The sequence below is a fragment of the Sarcophilus harrisii genome, chromosome 6 (genome assembly GCF_902635505.1).
Source record: "Sarcophilus harrisii chromosome 6, mSarHar1.11, whole genome shotgun sequence".
NCBI classification, from domain to species: domain Eukaryota; kingdom Metazoa; phylum Chordata; class Mammalia; order Dasyuromorphia; family Dasyuridae; genus Sarcophilus; species Sarcophilus harrisii.
The window spans coordinates 44,439,663-44,456,819 of NC_045431.1; the positions used below are offsets into that span (position 1 = coordinate 44,439,663).

Consider the following 17,157-nt stretch of genomic DNA (forward strand, 5'->3'; position numbering starts at 1 on the left):
ACCACAGGAGGGAAGGAGAAGTAGTGCTGTGCAGAAACATTGGTAGAGACATTAGCTCTATCACAAAAGAAAGTCTATTTCACAGGAAAAAGATGTAGTAACATTTGAATCTGCCGGGAGACTTCACTCCCAAGTCGTTATTGTTAAGGTATTGGTAGATGGGAAGAAAACATTGGAAAGCTCAAGAGGTTGAAGATTATGCTTGACAGAGAAGGAGAATACCTTTTGAATTCAAATCCTGCAAGAGATGGAAGAAATAAGATTATGGGCAAGAACATGAAAAAAAGTGGATGTCCTTCCTCTGTGCCAGGAGGGAAAGAAGATAAAGTAGGTGATTTTTCAAGTGACTTAAAAATGTGGAAAATTGGAGGAGGAAGTTGAGAAGGCTTTTAGTCAGACTCTATTCTTGGAAAAGACTAGGTGGCTTTCCTTATATGTGATTCAAAAGACTTGAGACTTTTTTATAAGGATTTTTTTGAGGTGTGGAAAGAATGAGAATGGGCCTAGAATTTTATCAGTATAAGGAAGTATGAGTTAAAATAAGTCTTAGTCAATATTTCTTGAGACAGTGAGGAATTAAGTATCTTGCCCATGTCTGTACAGATAATATAAGTCAGATATCTGAGACCTGAATCCACCTCTCCCTGACTCTAAATGTGGACCTCTGGTTACTATGTCATGGTACCTCTTTTTTAGGACCATTAGGTATACCATTTTGCACTTTTAAAAAAGTCTTTGCTTTGAACTGCTACATTAAAATGTGAAACACAATTCAAAAGTTTTGGATAATAAATAGTCATGGCTAAATTAAGCTTTATTGTTGGTATTTAGTTTTTTTCTGGATGCTTGGCTCTTTTATAGTGATTATATGTAGAGGTATTGAAAAATTTCATAGAAGAACCTAATCCAAATAATACATTATAAATTTTAAAATCTACATATTGAATGTAACCTGGAAAAATTCACATTAATGGCAACAAGCCACTATAATTTGTTTTATAGACCTAAAATAATAATATCACAATAAAAATTGAGACAAATATTTGCCAGATTGATCATATAGATAGTATTCCTGAATCCAGATAAGAAATCATATATTGTAGAAATAATATAAGCATATAAAATGGCATTTCCTTCACATTTTCAGCTTGAGATAACAATATGATTTATTATTTGACCACTTTAAAAAAGACATTCCATATTATTTTGTTATTCAGTTGTTTAGTCATTTTTCCAATCATGTTCAATTCTTTGTGACCCCTATTTGGGGTTTTCTATGAAGAGATTCTAGTGCGGTTTGACATTTCCTTCTGCAGTTCTTTTTTTCAGATGAGGAACTGAGGAAACAGGCTTAAGTGACTTGCCCAGGATCACATAGCCAGTGACTGAGTTTGGATTTAAATTCAGAAAAAAAGGAGTCTTTCTGACTTCAGGTCCAGAGCCCAATCTGTGACATCAATTAGCTTTCCATATTTTTAAACATATGACTTGTTGCAAATGATCAAAGTTTATGTATAGAATTAAGAAATATGTAATAAAAGTTTTATTTTGCTTTAAAAATAAAAAGCAGTTATTTTACGTATAAATAACTTTTACCTGTACCTTTAGTACCTTCTGATTAAGGACTATTATTGTTTTCATCTTGTAGATGCTATTTTATAATAAGGGTAACACAGCAACTCAGTATAGAGGAACTGATTTAGACTCCAATTTTCTTAAACACAATTTTAGTACTCTCTCTTCATCTGACTTGAGAAACTTTAACATGAGCTACTGTAACAAACACCAATGAAATGAAAATAATACTTATCAAATATTTAGGATAAAGTTGTTCCAGCATTATCATCCCTGATTAAGAATCCTCTATGATAGCCATTTGGAAAAAAAAAAGTTTAGGTATAATCATTGGTAATTGGGGGATATATGATATTTTATTTATAAGAAATTGGAAAATTTAACAGCAATGTTATAATGTCTCATTCCTCAATGAGAAAACACCTGAATTTATGTGGAATACTTGAGTACTGAATTGGTTTTGTCTTAATACATTTAAGTCATGGAAAAATTCATTATACTAATAGGGATAAGACAAAAACTGTAGCTGCTTTGAAGATCATGAAGCCTGTGTTTTGTTGATACTATATAGATTTTTGTTTGAATACTTCTGAAATAAGTTACTTTCCACATCACTGTTATAAAACAGTCCCACTATATTAAGGCTTGGTGGTAAAGAGGAAATAATAGAATTTAATAAATATTTTAATGACAAAAAAGTTTATATTTATTTATATTTTATATTATTTAATTATTTTTTATCTATTTTACAATTGATTGAAAGATGTAGAGAATACAAGATCCCAATGTACTCAGTTTTTCCCCATCAGTACCAAATCATTTTATTGGGATTTAAATGATGGCAGTTTTTTGGTACAGATTATGAAAATGTCAGATAACCAAAATATGCTTACACTGAAAGACAGTCGGAGTCACACCCATAATTCCCAGGTTTGGAGGAAGCTAGGCGTAGCTTAGCACTTGTCACTGTCTCCAGGGTTGTGCTTGTCAAAAAGACCTTCCATCATGCCAGAACTGAGGCCCCCATTTTGTTCAGGTTGGTTATGTCATCACCCAGTTGTTTGATGGATTTTACCTGTTCACCCAGATAGTATGTTTCAATGAAATCTCACTTGTTTTTAAAGAGCATTTGATTCATTACTCTGTGATATTTTCCAACAAAATACCCTTTTTCTTGGTTCACAATCATACTTTATTCCCTCAAAAATATAACAATGACTTGGTTGTACGATTATCAGATTATTAATATTGAATAAGACATAGAGAAATATTTGCTTATTGATGATGCTTGCTTTAGTAATAGAGAACGTATAGCAAAGTCCAAATGGAAGAAAGATTCCTTGTGCATGATGAGGTCCTCCAAAATATACCCATTTATAAATAGTATTGTACTAGTTGCACCAAATCCTGCAATGTTTCAACATCTTCTAAATCAACATCTTAATTTTCCACATGGGAAAAAACCAAGTGAATAAAAAATGACTATTTTTCAGTCTATGATATGCATTCGAATGGATTAAGATGATCCATCAGTATATTTTGAATAAATACCATCAATCTACAATAAGGTAAGAGGGCTCAAAATTAAACAAAGTAAAAGTGAATTACAAATTGAACCATTCCTTTAAAAATCCCAAACTTCTGAATTAATGAAAACATGCAAATGAAGGCAGCCTAGCTGTACCAGATCTAAAACTATATTATAAAACAGTGGTCATCAAAACCATTTGGTACTGGTTAAGCAAAAGTATAGTCATTCAGTGGAATAGGTTAGATTCACAAGACACAGTAGTCAATGACTATAATAATCTAAAACTCAAAGACCACAGCTTCTGGAATAAGAACTCACTATCTGACATAAAATTGCTGGGAAAATTGGAAATTATATGGCAGAAACTTTGCATTGACCCATACCTAAAATATCCTGCACCAAGATAAGGTTCAAATGGGTTCATAATTTAGACATAAACAATGATACTATAAGCAAATTAGAAGAACAAGGAATAGCCTACCTTTCAGATCTGTGAAGAAGGAAAGAATTTGTGTCCAGAGAAGACTTCTGGGATGCAAAATGGATAATTTTGTTATATTAAGTTAAAAGTTTTTGTACAAACAAAACCCAGACAAAATTAGAAGAGAAGCAATAAACTAGGGAAATTTTTTTTTACATCCAAGGATTCTAATAAAGGCCTCATTTCTAAAACATATAGAGAATTGACTCAAATTCTCCAATTGATAAATAGTCAAAGGATTTGAACAGAAAATTTTCAGATGAAGAAATTAAAACTATTTCTAGTCATGTGAAAAAAAAATGCTCTATATTACTACTGATAGAGAAATGCAAATTAAAACAACTCTAAGTTACCACTATACAACTGTCTGGTTAAGATGATCAGAAAAGATAATGATGAATGTTGGAGGGGATATAGGAGAACTGGGATACTAATACATTGTTGGTGGAATTGTGAACTGATCTAAACATTCTGGAGAGCAATTTGAAACTATGCCCAAAGTGCTGTCAAACTGTTCATACCCTTTGATCGGGCATTGTCTCTACTGGGTCTGTATCACAAAGAGATAATAAAAGAGGGAAGGAACCCATATGTGCAAAAATTTTTGTGGCGGCCCTTTTTGTAGTGGCAAGAACTGGAAACTGAATGGATGCCCATGAATAATGAAAAATGGACAACTCAGACATAGAGAGCCAATAAAATGATAAAAAAAACTCAGCTAAAAAACACTTTGAGCTCAGTAATAGACAACATTTTATTATAGATGTATTTTAACTCAATGAAAGTAGAGTTTATATTAAGATACTACTTTGCCCCTTTGATCCAGCAGTGTTACTACTGGGCTTATATCCCAAAGAGATTATAAAGAAGGGAAAGTGACCTGTATGTGCACGAATGTTTGTGACAGCCCTTTTTGTAGTGGCTAGAAACTGGAAACTGAATGGATGCCCATCAGTTGGAGAATGGCTGAATAAATTGTGGTATATGAATATTATGGAATATTACTGTTCTGTAAGAAATGACCAACAGGATGATTTCAGAAAGGCCTGGAGAGACTTACATGAACTGATGCTGAGTGAAATGAGCAGGACCAGGAGATCATTATATACTTCAACAACAATACTATATGATGACCAGTTCTGATGGACCTGGCCATCCTCAGCAACGAGATCAACCAAATCATTTCCAATGGAGCAGTAATGAACTGAACCAGCTATGCCCAGAGAAAGAACTCTGGGAGATGACTAAAAACCATTACATTGAATTCCCAATCCCTATATTTATGCACACCTGCATTTTTGATTTCCTTCACAAGCTAATTGTACAATAATTCAGAGTCTGATTCTTTTTGTACAGCAAAATAATGTTTTGGTCATGTATACTTATTGTGTATCTAAGTTATATTTTAATATATTTAACATCTACTGGTCATCCTGCCATCTAGGGGAGGGGGTGGGGGGTAAGAGGTGAAAAATTGGAACAAGAGGTTTGGCAATTGTTAATGCTGTAAAGTTACCCATGCATATAACCTGTAAATAAAAGGCTATTAAATAAAAAAAAAGATACTACTTTGCCATAAGATTAAAAATTTACTCAAAAGCTTTACAAGTATAGTTTTTCCCAATACTTTAAGAGAAAGAACTGTTCTTTTTTCCTTTAGATACTAAAAAGAACTCCCCCCCCCCTTCTTTCCCTAGCTTTCAGTCGTGCTCCAATTCCGATGGCTGTCGTCCGAAGGGAACTATCATGTGAAAGCTACCCAATAGAACTTCGATGTCCTGGAACAGATGTTATCATGATTGAAAGTGCCAACTATGGTAGGACTGATGATAAAATCTGTGACTCTGATCCTGCTCAGATGGAGAATATCCGGTGTTATCTGCCAGATGCCTATAAGATTATGTCTCAAAGGTATGATATATAACTTTTTTTTCCCCTTATGATTTAAAAAAAAAGTTCTACATGTATACTTGCAACTTACTGACGATCCAAAATAACTAGTCATTTGCATATTGCTGTTGAAAAAGAAGAGAATACATTTTGTTTATTTCCCCCTACCAATCCACAAAAAATATAATTTATAATTTTTTAAAGAGGGGAATCATAGAATATATAAATCCTTTGTTATTTAAATGAACATTTTTTGACCTTTTAAAAAAAGAAAATGCAAATAAAGATTTCCATATTTCATGAAAATTAGTATGCCTTATATTACTATATAGTATTTTTTTGCATATTGCAGTTACTTTTACCTTGTATGTTAAATTAATTTGTACTTGTATTGTTATAAATTTCTTGTACTGTTTAGAACTAAGAGTTAACAAAGAAACATCCAAATGCTTATTTTGAATTGATTGCTTTAATAGATCATTTTGTTTCATTATTATTCTTAAATATCCTTGGTAAATCCAGGTTCTTTGTTCTAGAGTACCAATCCTCTCACTTAAGACATTCATTTACAATATATCAGTTTCTGAGTCCTGACACAAAAAGTGAATTCCAATTGATTAAAGTTTAGCCAATGTATATAATGGAGTTTAAATCTTAATTTATCTTAATTTTTTATCTTTATAGAAGCTCCAGTTAAGAACTTTTTCTTGTCTTTCTTAAAATAACATGTGTAAAAAGAATCTTACAATTATCTTTTATTTCTCATCTTTTAGTCTTACTAACTCCAATTCTTTCTCCTTGATCTTTACTGATTTGTCTTTTATGATTCCTAATTATTGAATATTTGATTAGTAGTTGAGTAAAAAGATCAATTTTGTAGATAGTTTTAATGACTTTAAATCAATATCAGTAATAGAAATTATGATGGGCCAGATTTTCCATGATGAAAGTAAAATAGATGTTATTCTGAAATGAACTGTCTTGGTTAATTTTACCATACAGACAGCCTTTTTTTTATTCTGACAACTGAAGGCCATTATTAATGATATTAAGTAAGAGGAAATTGCCAGTTTATATTTTGTGCAATATGTTATATTACAATGGTCCTTTTTTGTATCTTTTTCTTCTTCATTTTTTATTCCTTGTTTCTACATGTTTAACTTAATTGAAACTGTGGGCTTAGAACTAAAATAATTGTAGTCATTCCATTGCAGCTAGATATTGTAATGGTTGCTCAGCAGTCATTGCCATAGTTAATGAGGAATGTGAATCAGAATGATATTTATTATTCTCAGTGTTCTAAGTTAAGCAATTCAGCATAACTTCATTTTCTTTCCTTCTGGCTTTTTTGTTTTTCATTTTATTCTTCCGTGCATATGTGTGTATGTGTGTGGGGTAATGTAGTAGGGGAAATGCACATGTGCCATCTGTATTGCAAATGGGTTGGTACTTAAGATGGGTACTTTTTTAAGTGGCAATATAACATTTGCTAGTCCTTTGGAATTTTCTTTTTGACTGTCAGTGGGATTATTTTAATTTTCTTGCTGACATACTCAATGATTTCCAGTGTAAATTCTTGTTTCAAGGCCTGTTAAAATGGACTCTGGAACCATTGCAGGCATGTTTAATCTGTACACAAACAGCAAGCCTGAATAGTCAAATTTTCTATACCTCTCTGATAAATAATCTCTGTGATGGTAAAAAACTGTTTTCACTCTCCTTTGCATCCCTAGAGCTTAGACTCCACCTAATTAATGTTTAATAAATGCCTATTGATTCATTGATTCTTCAAGTGTTCCATGGGTGTTCCTGTTAGACAGTACCATCTTTTTTTAAGGACCATGATGAGCAGATTCCTGATAAAACTGGTCATTCACAGAAAAAAGTGACAGAATAATGTTGATGTTACGTCACTGAATATCCAAATTGACCATTATTGAAGGAGAAATGTTATTTGGGTCCTGTAAACCTTGAGAAAGGCAAGAACCACTTCAGTTGAAGTGGTTTTTAATCTCTCTGGGAAAGTCCTGGGGGGAAATGAAGAATGCTTAGTAGAGTTTTAAGATAACTAGGTTCTAAGATGTGGTTAACTTGTGAAGCAACAATGAAAACACTTTTATAAACTTTATTACCAAAAGAGCTGCTGCGTTTCAGTTTTTTGAACTTAAAAAATAAATTATATTCAGTAATGAACACTTTTGAATATCAGGAAATCTGGATGATTATCATAAAGCACAATAGAAATACTAACAAAACTATCCTTCTCATAGGGAAGCACTGAGAGTGACTTAAATCATCATTAATCAAGCTAGAAAGAAAATTAGAGACAGTCTAATTTTTTTCCTTTTTTTTTTTTAACAGATGAGAAATCTTAGGACTTTGGACTAAAGAGATGAATTCCTTTGCTTTAGATCATAAGAATAGCAAATGTTAGAGCCATTTCTAACTTGAAACCCTCTGCTCTTTCCACTACACTATGGCATTTCTCTGGCTTATGGCTTTACTTTAAGTTATCATTGATGTGGGAAGTAGTGCTTATTCTGTGACTGGCACTGTGCTAAGTACTATTTTTGACTATTTTCTTATTTGATCCTCATATAGGGAGACTCATTCTCACACATGAGAAACCCTAGATTTATGATAATCTATGAGTCTTCATCCACACAAAGCCATAGCTTCTAAGTCCCTACCAAAGTGCAGATTTTCTCTTTAATTCCTTTAATTCCCTTCCATCAGTATAATGGAAGACATCAGACCAAGTCCCAGAAAGGATAGTTCACCTCATTAAATGTCAAGGCAACATGTTAGTGCTGCTTCCTTTTGTTCTCATGATGATGTATTCTCTAACAGTTTCTTTGCTAATATCTTCTGGACTTCCTCTCTTCAAAATGATATGTCAGTCATTTAGAAAACTTTTCCCACATATAGTAATGGTATCAGACCTTTAGTCATAGCTACCATATTTAGATAAGAAATACCAAGCAGTGTGTACTTGAGAGAAGATTGTCTTTTCTTTTTGAGCATTTATTCTGGGAAGAGATAACGACTCTATTTTTTAAAAGGCCAGATATTCCCCAAATTCTGATTTAGAAAATAATTGAATTTTAGCAAGCACAAAAGGTAATTTAAGGAGACAAGGTCATGGTTATCCACTCCCACAGTCTTCATAGCTGTTTTATTACCTGCGCCGAACAACAGCACAATCCCTTTATTTTGCTTTTATATTTTAAACAATAAAATTCCCTCTCTTTCTATATAAAGTTATGCATATTACTTTGGATGAATTAGAAAGGCTTTATCATTTTCCCCCGTGAACTCTCTAACTTTATCTCTCCAAATATTTCCAAGTTTGCCAACTTCTGCACTTCCAATGGTCTTTTCCTTCCTCCATCTTCATCTCACTGGGTGTGCATTCTCTTTATTTCAATGCCACCTAAAATTATCTCACTTCTATGACCCATAACTTTGAAATATTTCTGATCATTCTTCCATTCCATCTATATCTACCTATGTTTCACCTCTCCTATATCTCTTTTTTGTTTCTCACAACAGCCTCTAGTGATTCTGATCCTCTTGAAATTTCCAGGTCAGTATTTCTGTGCCAGTTTTATTTAGCTCCCCTCAAGAGCTTGACCCTTTAATTTAACCATTTCCTTCATACTCTATACCTTATTCTTGAATCCCTTGCTGTTGCTCTTTCATGGCTAATCTCTTTCTAAATCACAACTCTTCTTCCTTCTCTGATTTTGCACACATGATATTGAATGCCACTGTAGGAAATCACATAACCTTAGAGAATGACTGCACTAAAGATTTTTTTTTATATAGCATCACCTGATTGATAATGCTATCCTTCCCTGTTGATTCTCTTTTGAGTTTCTCAGAAGCTATTCTAAACCTTTTTTTCCAAGCTTAATCCACCTACACAACCCCCTTTATCTCAGAAGAGAACCTTGCTTCATAATTCACTAAAAAACAAAACAAAAGAAAAAACCTAAGTCATCTATCACTGGCTTTCTCTTTTCCCTAATTCCATACTTGAACATTCTCCACCTATCATCATTGTGTCTTCCTTTGTTCTAATCTTAGAGAATGCAGTGATCCTTCTCTTTGCCAATATTCATATTGCTGCTTATTGTATTCTTGTTTCCATTTTTTCCATTTCCTTGGGAATTTTCCCCTTCAATCTTTTTTCTATTTCACTCTTAATTCTCAACCTTTCCTTACTTCTTAACTACTTACCTGTTGCTTTCAAACATGCTGAGATCCCTCTGATCCTTCTAAAATCAAAAAAAACAAATTAAAACAAACAAACAAAAATCTTCATTTGATCCTACAACCTATTCAAGATAGTGTTCTATAACAAAGTCAACTTCTAGAAAAAGCTACCTGTACTCATTATCTGTTTGTCCCCTCCCAATTAGCCATCTCTCCGCTCTTTGCAATCTGCCTTCTGTCGATACCAAGTTATTGAAATTACTTTCTTCAAGATCACACCAAAAGATAGCTGCACTACAAAATTAAGTGATCTTTTCTCAGTCCATCTCCTTCTTTTGGAGATCTTCTCCTGCTGGGACACCATTATTCCTACTTAATTGATTAATCTTTTAATCAAGAACACAGATTTATTAAGCACCTACCCCGTACTAGACATTGGTCCATCTCTTTTTTAATGAGTTTTCTTTCTAATGAGGGATTGGCCATATAAGTAAATGTAGGATATATATACAAAACACTTGGAAAGCAATTTCAAAAGAAGCAATGTGTAATCAGCCAGGATCCAATCTGTAAAAGACTTTTAGTGTCAAGCAAGGGGAAGAGAAGTATTTAAAGATTCTTGAGCAAGACAGTGACATGGCCAGCCCTATGTTTTAGGAAGATCACCTTGGCATCTAACATAATTAGCAACAAAGGAAAGAGGAACTGTATAAGGATCAATAGAGATTTCATGTAATATCAACAGAAGACAAGTATCAGAAATGTTAAGAAGGTAGTATTTTCAAGACTCGATAACCACTGGATGAAGTGGTAATATGTGAGATTAAAGTGGAGGTTATAAATTTGAGTGACAAAAAAAAAGTAGTAGTACTCAACAGAAATAAGCATTACAAAGAAGGTGGATTTATGTAAAAAGTTAATAAATTCCTATTTTGAATTCTTATCCTCCATGTCCTATTCCCTATGAATAGGTATACTCTAAGGCTCTTTGCTGGGTCTCTTATATCTTTATATTTTCTCTCCTAATAGTTTGAACAGCTTCAATAAGTTCAACTATCTCATCTGTAGAAACAGTTATGTGATCTAGTCACAATTCTCTTCTGCTCCAGCTCTATATCTCCACCTGCCTGCTAGATATCTCCACTGGGATGTCACAGAGACATTTCACATTCAATATATGCAAGATTCTTGTCACATGCTACACTGCAGTTCATTATTTAATCACTTTATTATTTCCCACTTGTCTTTTCTTCCTGTCTAAATCATAAACTGGAAGAGGACAGAAATAAGGGAGTCTTTCTACTCTACAGATTAAATTATTGTTTATTATTTAATTAAGTTGTTTTATTGAATGATTAAATTATTAATTTGCTGTGTGCCAAGCATCTTGCTAATTGCTAGAGATAGATTTAGAAATATAGAGATTCTAAAATAGACAAAGGAAAACCGCCCTTTTCTTGAGTTTACGCTCAAATTTCAGGAAGAAAACACAAAAGAAAGTTCAATAACAGAGCCGAGATAGCAAGTTCCAAAACTCATGAGGTTATATATGGAGAAATGTCTACACCATTTTATGACAATGCCAAATGCCTAGAGGATAAAGAGTCAGGTCATCAAGTGCTGAATAAATATTAACTGAATATGACTTTATTAAGCTATTCTCTGGCTTTTAAAAATATTATTAAATCTATCCTTTCTATAGTTTCTACTTTTGGCTCTTCACCATAAGCAGATTTTTATGTAACATATAAAATTCATTAAATTAAAATGTTGAAATGATTAATAGAGAGCCAATGAAAAGCTGAAACCTAATATGTTAATTTCAGGATAGGATAAATTCCATAGGAGGATTTTTAAGATGGCAACTTATAATGCAGAGAAATAAAAGGTCAGTGACTTTAATTCAACAACCAATGACACTATTTCTTAAAAAAAAATGGATCCATTTTTAGATCATCATGACTGCTGCCAGAAGTACTTTTATCAGTGGAATGCCATGTTCTGTTGGCAGTTTAAAAAAAAATCATTGACATTTACTGTATAAATCTGGACAACTTCCTGGCATCTCATTTTAGAGGGGGTACAAAGGCATTGGTCCTCTTACAAAATACTCTATCATTAATTGGAAAGGCATTTTAAATATCACTTGTTTCATAGAATAACCCCAAATCCAAGAACATGCAATATATTTCCGAAGGTGATTTTTGTCAATTAATTTGGAAATTCAACAAATGTTTTATAACAATTGAAACATAATCCTTTTTTAAGTGTGATATAGTTAGAAATAATCTTGGACTTGGAGTAAGAATCTGGATCCCAATATAGGCTCCATCACTTATTAATTCATCTTCTGAATTCATTGGCTTTGCAGAGATTGTTATCCATTCCTGGAACACATTTCCTTTTCTCCTTTGCCTCCTAAAATCCCTGTCTTCAATGAAGATCTCTCTCACATGCTAACACTTTCAGTGAGCCTTTTGTTTGTCCTTCTGGTGGATGATGGTCTTACAAATTATGGCCTTATGTTGTATCTGTCTATCCCTCCCTCTTTCTTGAGAGCAGGGAATACTTTTCCTTTTGTCTCTGTGCGTTATTTTTCAAGTAAGCAAATGACTGATTTTTGTTAAGTGGGATTAGCCTCAATTTTCTTATTTGTAAAATTATATGAATACTTATATTACCAACCTCAAAATGGTATTGTGAGGAATGTTGTTGTAAATTGTAAAGTGTTCAAGTATTGTGGAAATAATTTTGTATAAGCTTTTAATAAGTGATTCAAACACCACAAATGTCTTATTTAATCTATTTCACTCCCAAGAGTTGACAAAAAGTAGTCATTTAAAAAATTGAATATGTATGAAAAAAACAATAAATGTTGGGGCCATTGGCAAGTCCACACAATTATGGAAACCATTATCCTTGAGACAGATATCAAGAAAAAGTATCCAGCTGTCAATGCCGTCGCTGCCCTCAAGCTCAGGATTCTCAGCAGCAATATTCTGAATAACTCCTGAGAAATCTGTAACTTCCCCTTGCATATTGACTCTTAATAAATATTGGTTGAAATGAACTGACATCTAATCTCTCTAGTGATCATCAGGTTATTCTGCAGGACGGGGGAGGCCAGAGCCACATCTTAGCTCCCTTCAGAACCAAGGAACATAGAAGAAGTTGTGTATTAGCCAGGAGATGGAAAAGCAATTATAGCTCTCAAATATTCAATTGCTGCTGATAATATTTCCCTGGAATATGCATATTCAGGACAGTGCCATAATTTGGGCTCTGTTTGCCCACAGATCTCTGTCACTATACCATACAATGGTGTCTGGATTTTCCACCATTAGGGAACTTCCAATAAGTCAAGTTTTATCTCTAGAAAATCTTTGTTCAGATTATCATCTTCATTGTCATCATCTTCATCATCCTTTTCAAAAGCTATTTTAAATGTATTCAGTTAATATTTTTAAAAACAAAGGCTCACAACATTAGAATTATTTCAAACAGAAATTGTCATTCTCATCTTGTCAAGAGTGTCTCAAACTACCATGCCGGTGTCATAAAATAAAAAGTAGTGATAATATGTGATGACTATATTTGTGTGTGTAAGTGTGTGTATGCATATCATGTACGTAGAGATATATAGTAAAAATTGAAGTAAAGCAATTATACATAAAAATAATATTTTCATTATTCCTAGAAAAAGTACTCTCTTCTCAGTTGAGATAAAAATAGTAAAAAAGCAAAAAAATTGACCTTCATATATGTATATATTCATTCTATGCACCGTCGTACTCTAATGCTATAAACAATAGTTTCTTCCATACATATTCCATATTAAGATACTATCATGATTTTTTTAGTAGTCTAACTCATGATTCATTATTATTGTACCTGGAGTATTTATCAAATTGTTTCATTTGACTGTAGAATAGAGGGAATGGATACACAGATGCATTTTAATGAGGGAGAGATTTGGAAACATCTGATATACAGAATGTCTGATGTCACTCTGCAGTAGTGGTCCCCTGGACAATGGGAGGAAGCACAAGGCTACTCTGCTATTGAGATAAAGTTAAAATCTAAAAAGGAGGGTGGGGACAAAAACTGGTGAAGATTAACTTGGCTCATTTTACAATTCTATATTGATGGCCCAGCAATGCCCTTGGGCTTTCAGATTTCCCATACCCATTGCCTATACCTAGTACTCCTAGGATTCAATATTGGATATAAAATCAACTGTCCATATTCCACAAACAAGCAGAGCCAGTTTTCCCCACTAAAACTAATGTTCCTTGTTTCTGGTATTTTTTCTGCTCTAGTCCTTAAGTTATATTACCTGGTCCTGCAAGATGACTAGTGTTATTGCTGAATAGGAGGACGGGGCAAGATGTCATCATGTCATCATGACCATACAAAAAAGAGAGAGACAACTTCTTATGATGGCTAATGATAGCATCTTAGAGGCATCTTAAAATCTGTTTTAAATATATATATATATATAATCTCCAAATCTCTTCCTCATTAAAAGGCATCTGTGTATTATATCATATGCCAAATTTAGTTTAAATAATAAATAGTTAAAATAAATAATAAAAACTACTTTTCCTTTCTCCCCCCAGATTGCTAGCATAATGGAGGGTTTTGCACATGTGCATGATTCTTCCGTTGGCATCTCCATGTTGAAAATGCTAGGGAAGATATATTCATGTGCCAGACTCCAGTAATGCTCCTTTTTGTGGATTAAATAAATACATGTTATTTAAAAAAAGATATTTGAATGTCTTTGGAATTTGCATGTATTTAAAAAAGAATGAACAGATAGTGTTATTTCTGTAATTGTAGCCATTAAAATATTGTTTTGGAGGAAAAAGGAGGATGGGTTTAGTTTTATCTTGAGAACTGAATATATATATTGCCCTGTGACATTTGAAAATGAAAAACTTAAAATGGATATTTAAAATAGAAAATTTTATGAATGTTTTAGAAAGTTTTAAAGAATAGTTAAATTTATTTTAGCTTTACTAGTTTTTTTCTCCAGTATTCAGTGTCAAACAAAACAAAAAAATTCATTCATTACATCTGTTCTATTTTAACTATATAATGTATACATGATGTGTGTGTGTGTGTGTGTGTGTGTGTGTGTATGTATAGTGTGAAGTTTCTCAATCCAGTGTTTTAATGTAATGGGGATATGACCCTGGATTTTTGATAGAAACACTAGTGAAGAGTAAGTGCTGGAAAATCTTTAAAAAGCAGGAAGGTTTCTAGTTCAGAATGGATTCTGTCTGTTGTCTGAGGATCAGATAACAGTAGAAACTTCAACAAAAGATTAGTCACTGAAATCCCTGAAGTTTGATATACTAAGATCTAACGTAGAGGGGTTTTGTTTTATGTTCTAGTAAATGAAATAATGGATCCATCCAACCACTTAAGAGAATGAAGGGAAAAGGGAACGTGTGTGTGTGTGTGTGTGTGTGTGTGTGTGTGTAAAAATGGACCAATGATAAAAGCTAGTAGACCTGTCTGGCTTCCAGTTCCTACTCTGATATGTCAACTAGGACAGTACCTCTCTAGGTCATGGCTTCATTTTTAAGGTGATGAAAGAGATTTCTGAGACCCTTTCTTGCTTGAAAACTTTCTTATTTATGGCTCATTGCACTTACAAGGAAGTGAGCAGCTGGTTGTGTATCTCATACTTTTGCCCCATTTGGCTTCTTAAGGACTAGGTTAGATTTTATTGCATGTCCCTTGATAGTAGCACAATTGTATTTTCAAATAGGGAATCACATTAGGAGACAGTTCAAACACGCACACACACAAAAAAAGAGTTTCTCACCTTTTCTGAAAAGTTGTCCCTCAGTTTATATAGTAGCACTGCAGGGGATTTTACAGCTTATGAAACATCTCAAGGATTTCTCTTTTATTTAGTACTGAGAAAGCAAAGAAGCTTTTCAGTGATGGATAAAATAGAAAAAGTTCATCACAGGTTCAGAAGTATCCCTAGTTGGGGAATGTTCTGTGATACTTATTTAGCTCTCCAGGAATATCGCCACCAAGCTAACACTCTGATTGATTCTTTTGGTTGATACAGGCATGATATTTTGCTAGGTATTGTCTATTTCATTTAATGGAGACCTGGGGTAAAGAAATAAGCTTTTCAACTTTAGTTCTCATACTTTTATTTTCAGCCAGGCAGTTTGCAGTAATAATTAGCCTATTCAAATATCATGAGTAAGACAAAGAATTTCAATGACAACTATTAGTCTATTTCAACATAATTTTATTTTCCCCCAATTCCATATAAAGACAATTTTTAGCATTCATTTTTATGATATTTTGAGTTCCATATTTTTCTCCCACCCTTCCTCATCTTCCCTTTTCTGAAAATGGTAGACAGTTTGATATAGGTGCTATCATACACAACATTTCAATATTAGCTACAGTTGTGAAAGAATATATTGGTCAAAAGGAAAAAAAATCATGAAGAAGAAAGGAAAAAAAGTATACTTCAGTCTACATTCAGAGTCCATCAATTTTTTAATCTGAATATGGATAACATTTTCCTTTGTCAGTTCTTTGTACTTGTCAGTCATCACATACTGTTCCAGATACCATATACAATGTTTTCCTGATTCTGCACATTTCATTTTGTATCGATTGATACAAGTTTTCAGGTTTTTTCTGAAATCTGCCTGTTCATCATTTCTTGTTGAACAATAGTATTCGATTACATTCACATACCATAGCTTGTTTATCCATTCCCCAATAGACAAGTATCCCCTTAATTTCCAATATTTTGCTACCAAGAAAAGGGCTGCTGTAAACATTTTTGCATATGTAGGCCCTCCTCTATTTTTTTGATATTTTTGGAATACAGACCTAGTAGCAGTTTTGCTATAAAAAAGGATATGCAATTTTATAGTCCTTTCGGGCATAGTTCAAAATTGCTCTCCAGAATGGTTGGATCAGTTCACAGCTCCACCAACAGTGAATTAGTGTCCCAATTTTTCCACATTCTCCAACATTTATCATTTCCTTCTTTTTGTCATATTAGCCAATCAGATAAATGTGTTTTAATTTACATTTCTTTTATCAAACGTTATTTATCGCACTTCTTTAATATGCCTCCAGATAGCTTTAATTTAATTCAAGAGCAAAGCTAGACTTATATCCCCAGAGTCAAGAGACCAAGAATATTGTGAGCCAGAATCTAAAACTAAATTCTTCACATGCCTTTCCTTTGCCTACCAAACCAAACCTTTTCCTTTACTCTCAGAGGAGATCTTTTGGATGAGAGCCTACAAGGAGAACTCTCTAACACCTCTTGATAACATACTCCATCATTTTAATTGCTATGCAAAGTATGCATCAGAGTAGTCAGAGTAGGTAATTCTGCCTTAGAAAATTTACTAGCTGATGCAGATCAAATGTTTTCAGCTAACTAAAGTGGAAAGCTGATGGG

General features: G+C 33.2%; 1 protein-coding gene across 15 annotated transcripts in view; it reads left to right on the forward strand.

Annotated features, from left to right (window-relative positions):
• Window positions 1–17,157, forward strand: part of ADGRL3 (adhesion G protein-coupled receptor L3) — a 571,267-nt gene that overhangs the window by 75,341 nt on the left and 478,769 nt on the right. For all 15 annotated transcript variants that reach the window (XM_031942424.1, XM_031942418.1, XM_031942420.1 and 12 more), the window contains exon 2: window positions 5,285–5,498. In XM_031942424.1, the coding sequence (XP_031798284.1) occupies window positions 5,285–5,498 (214 nt within the window). The remainder of the gene's footprint in view (window positions 1–5,284; window positions 5,499–17,157) is intronic.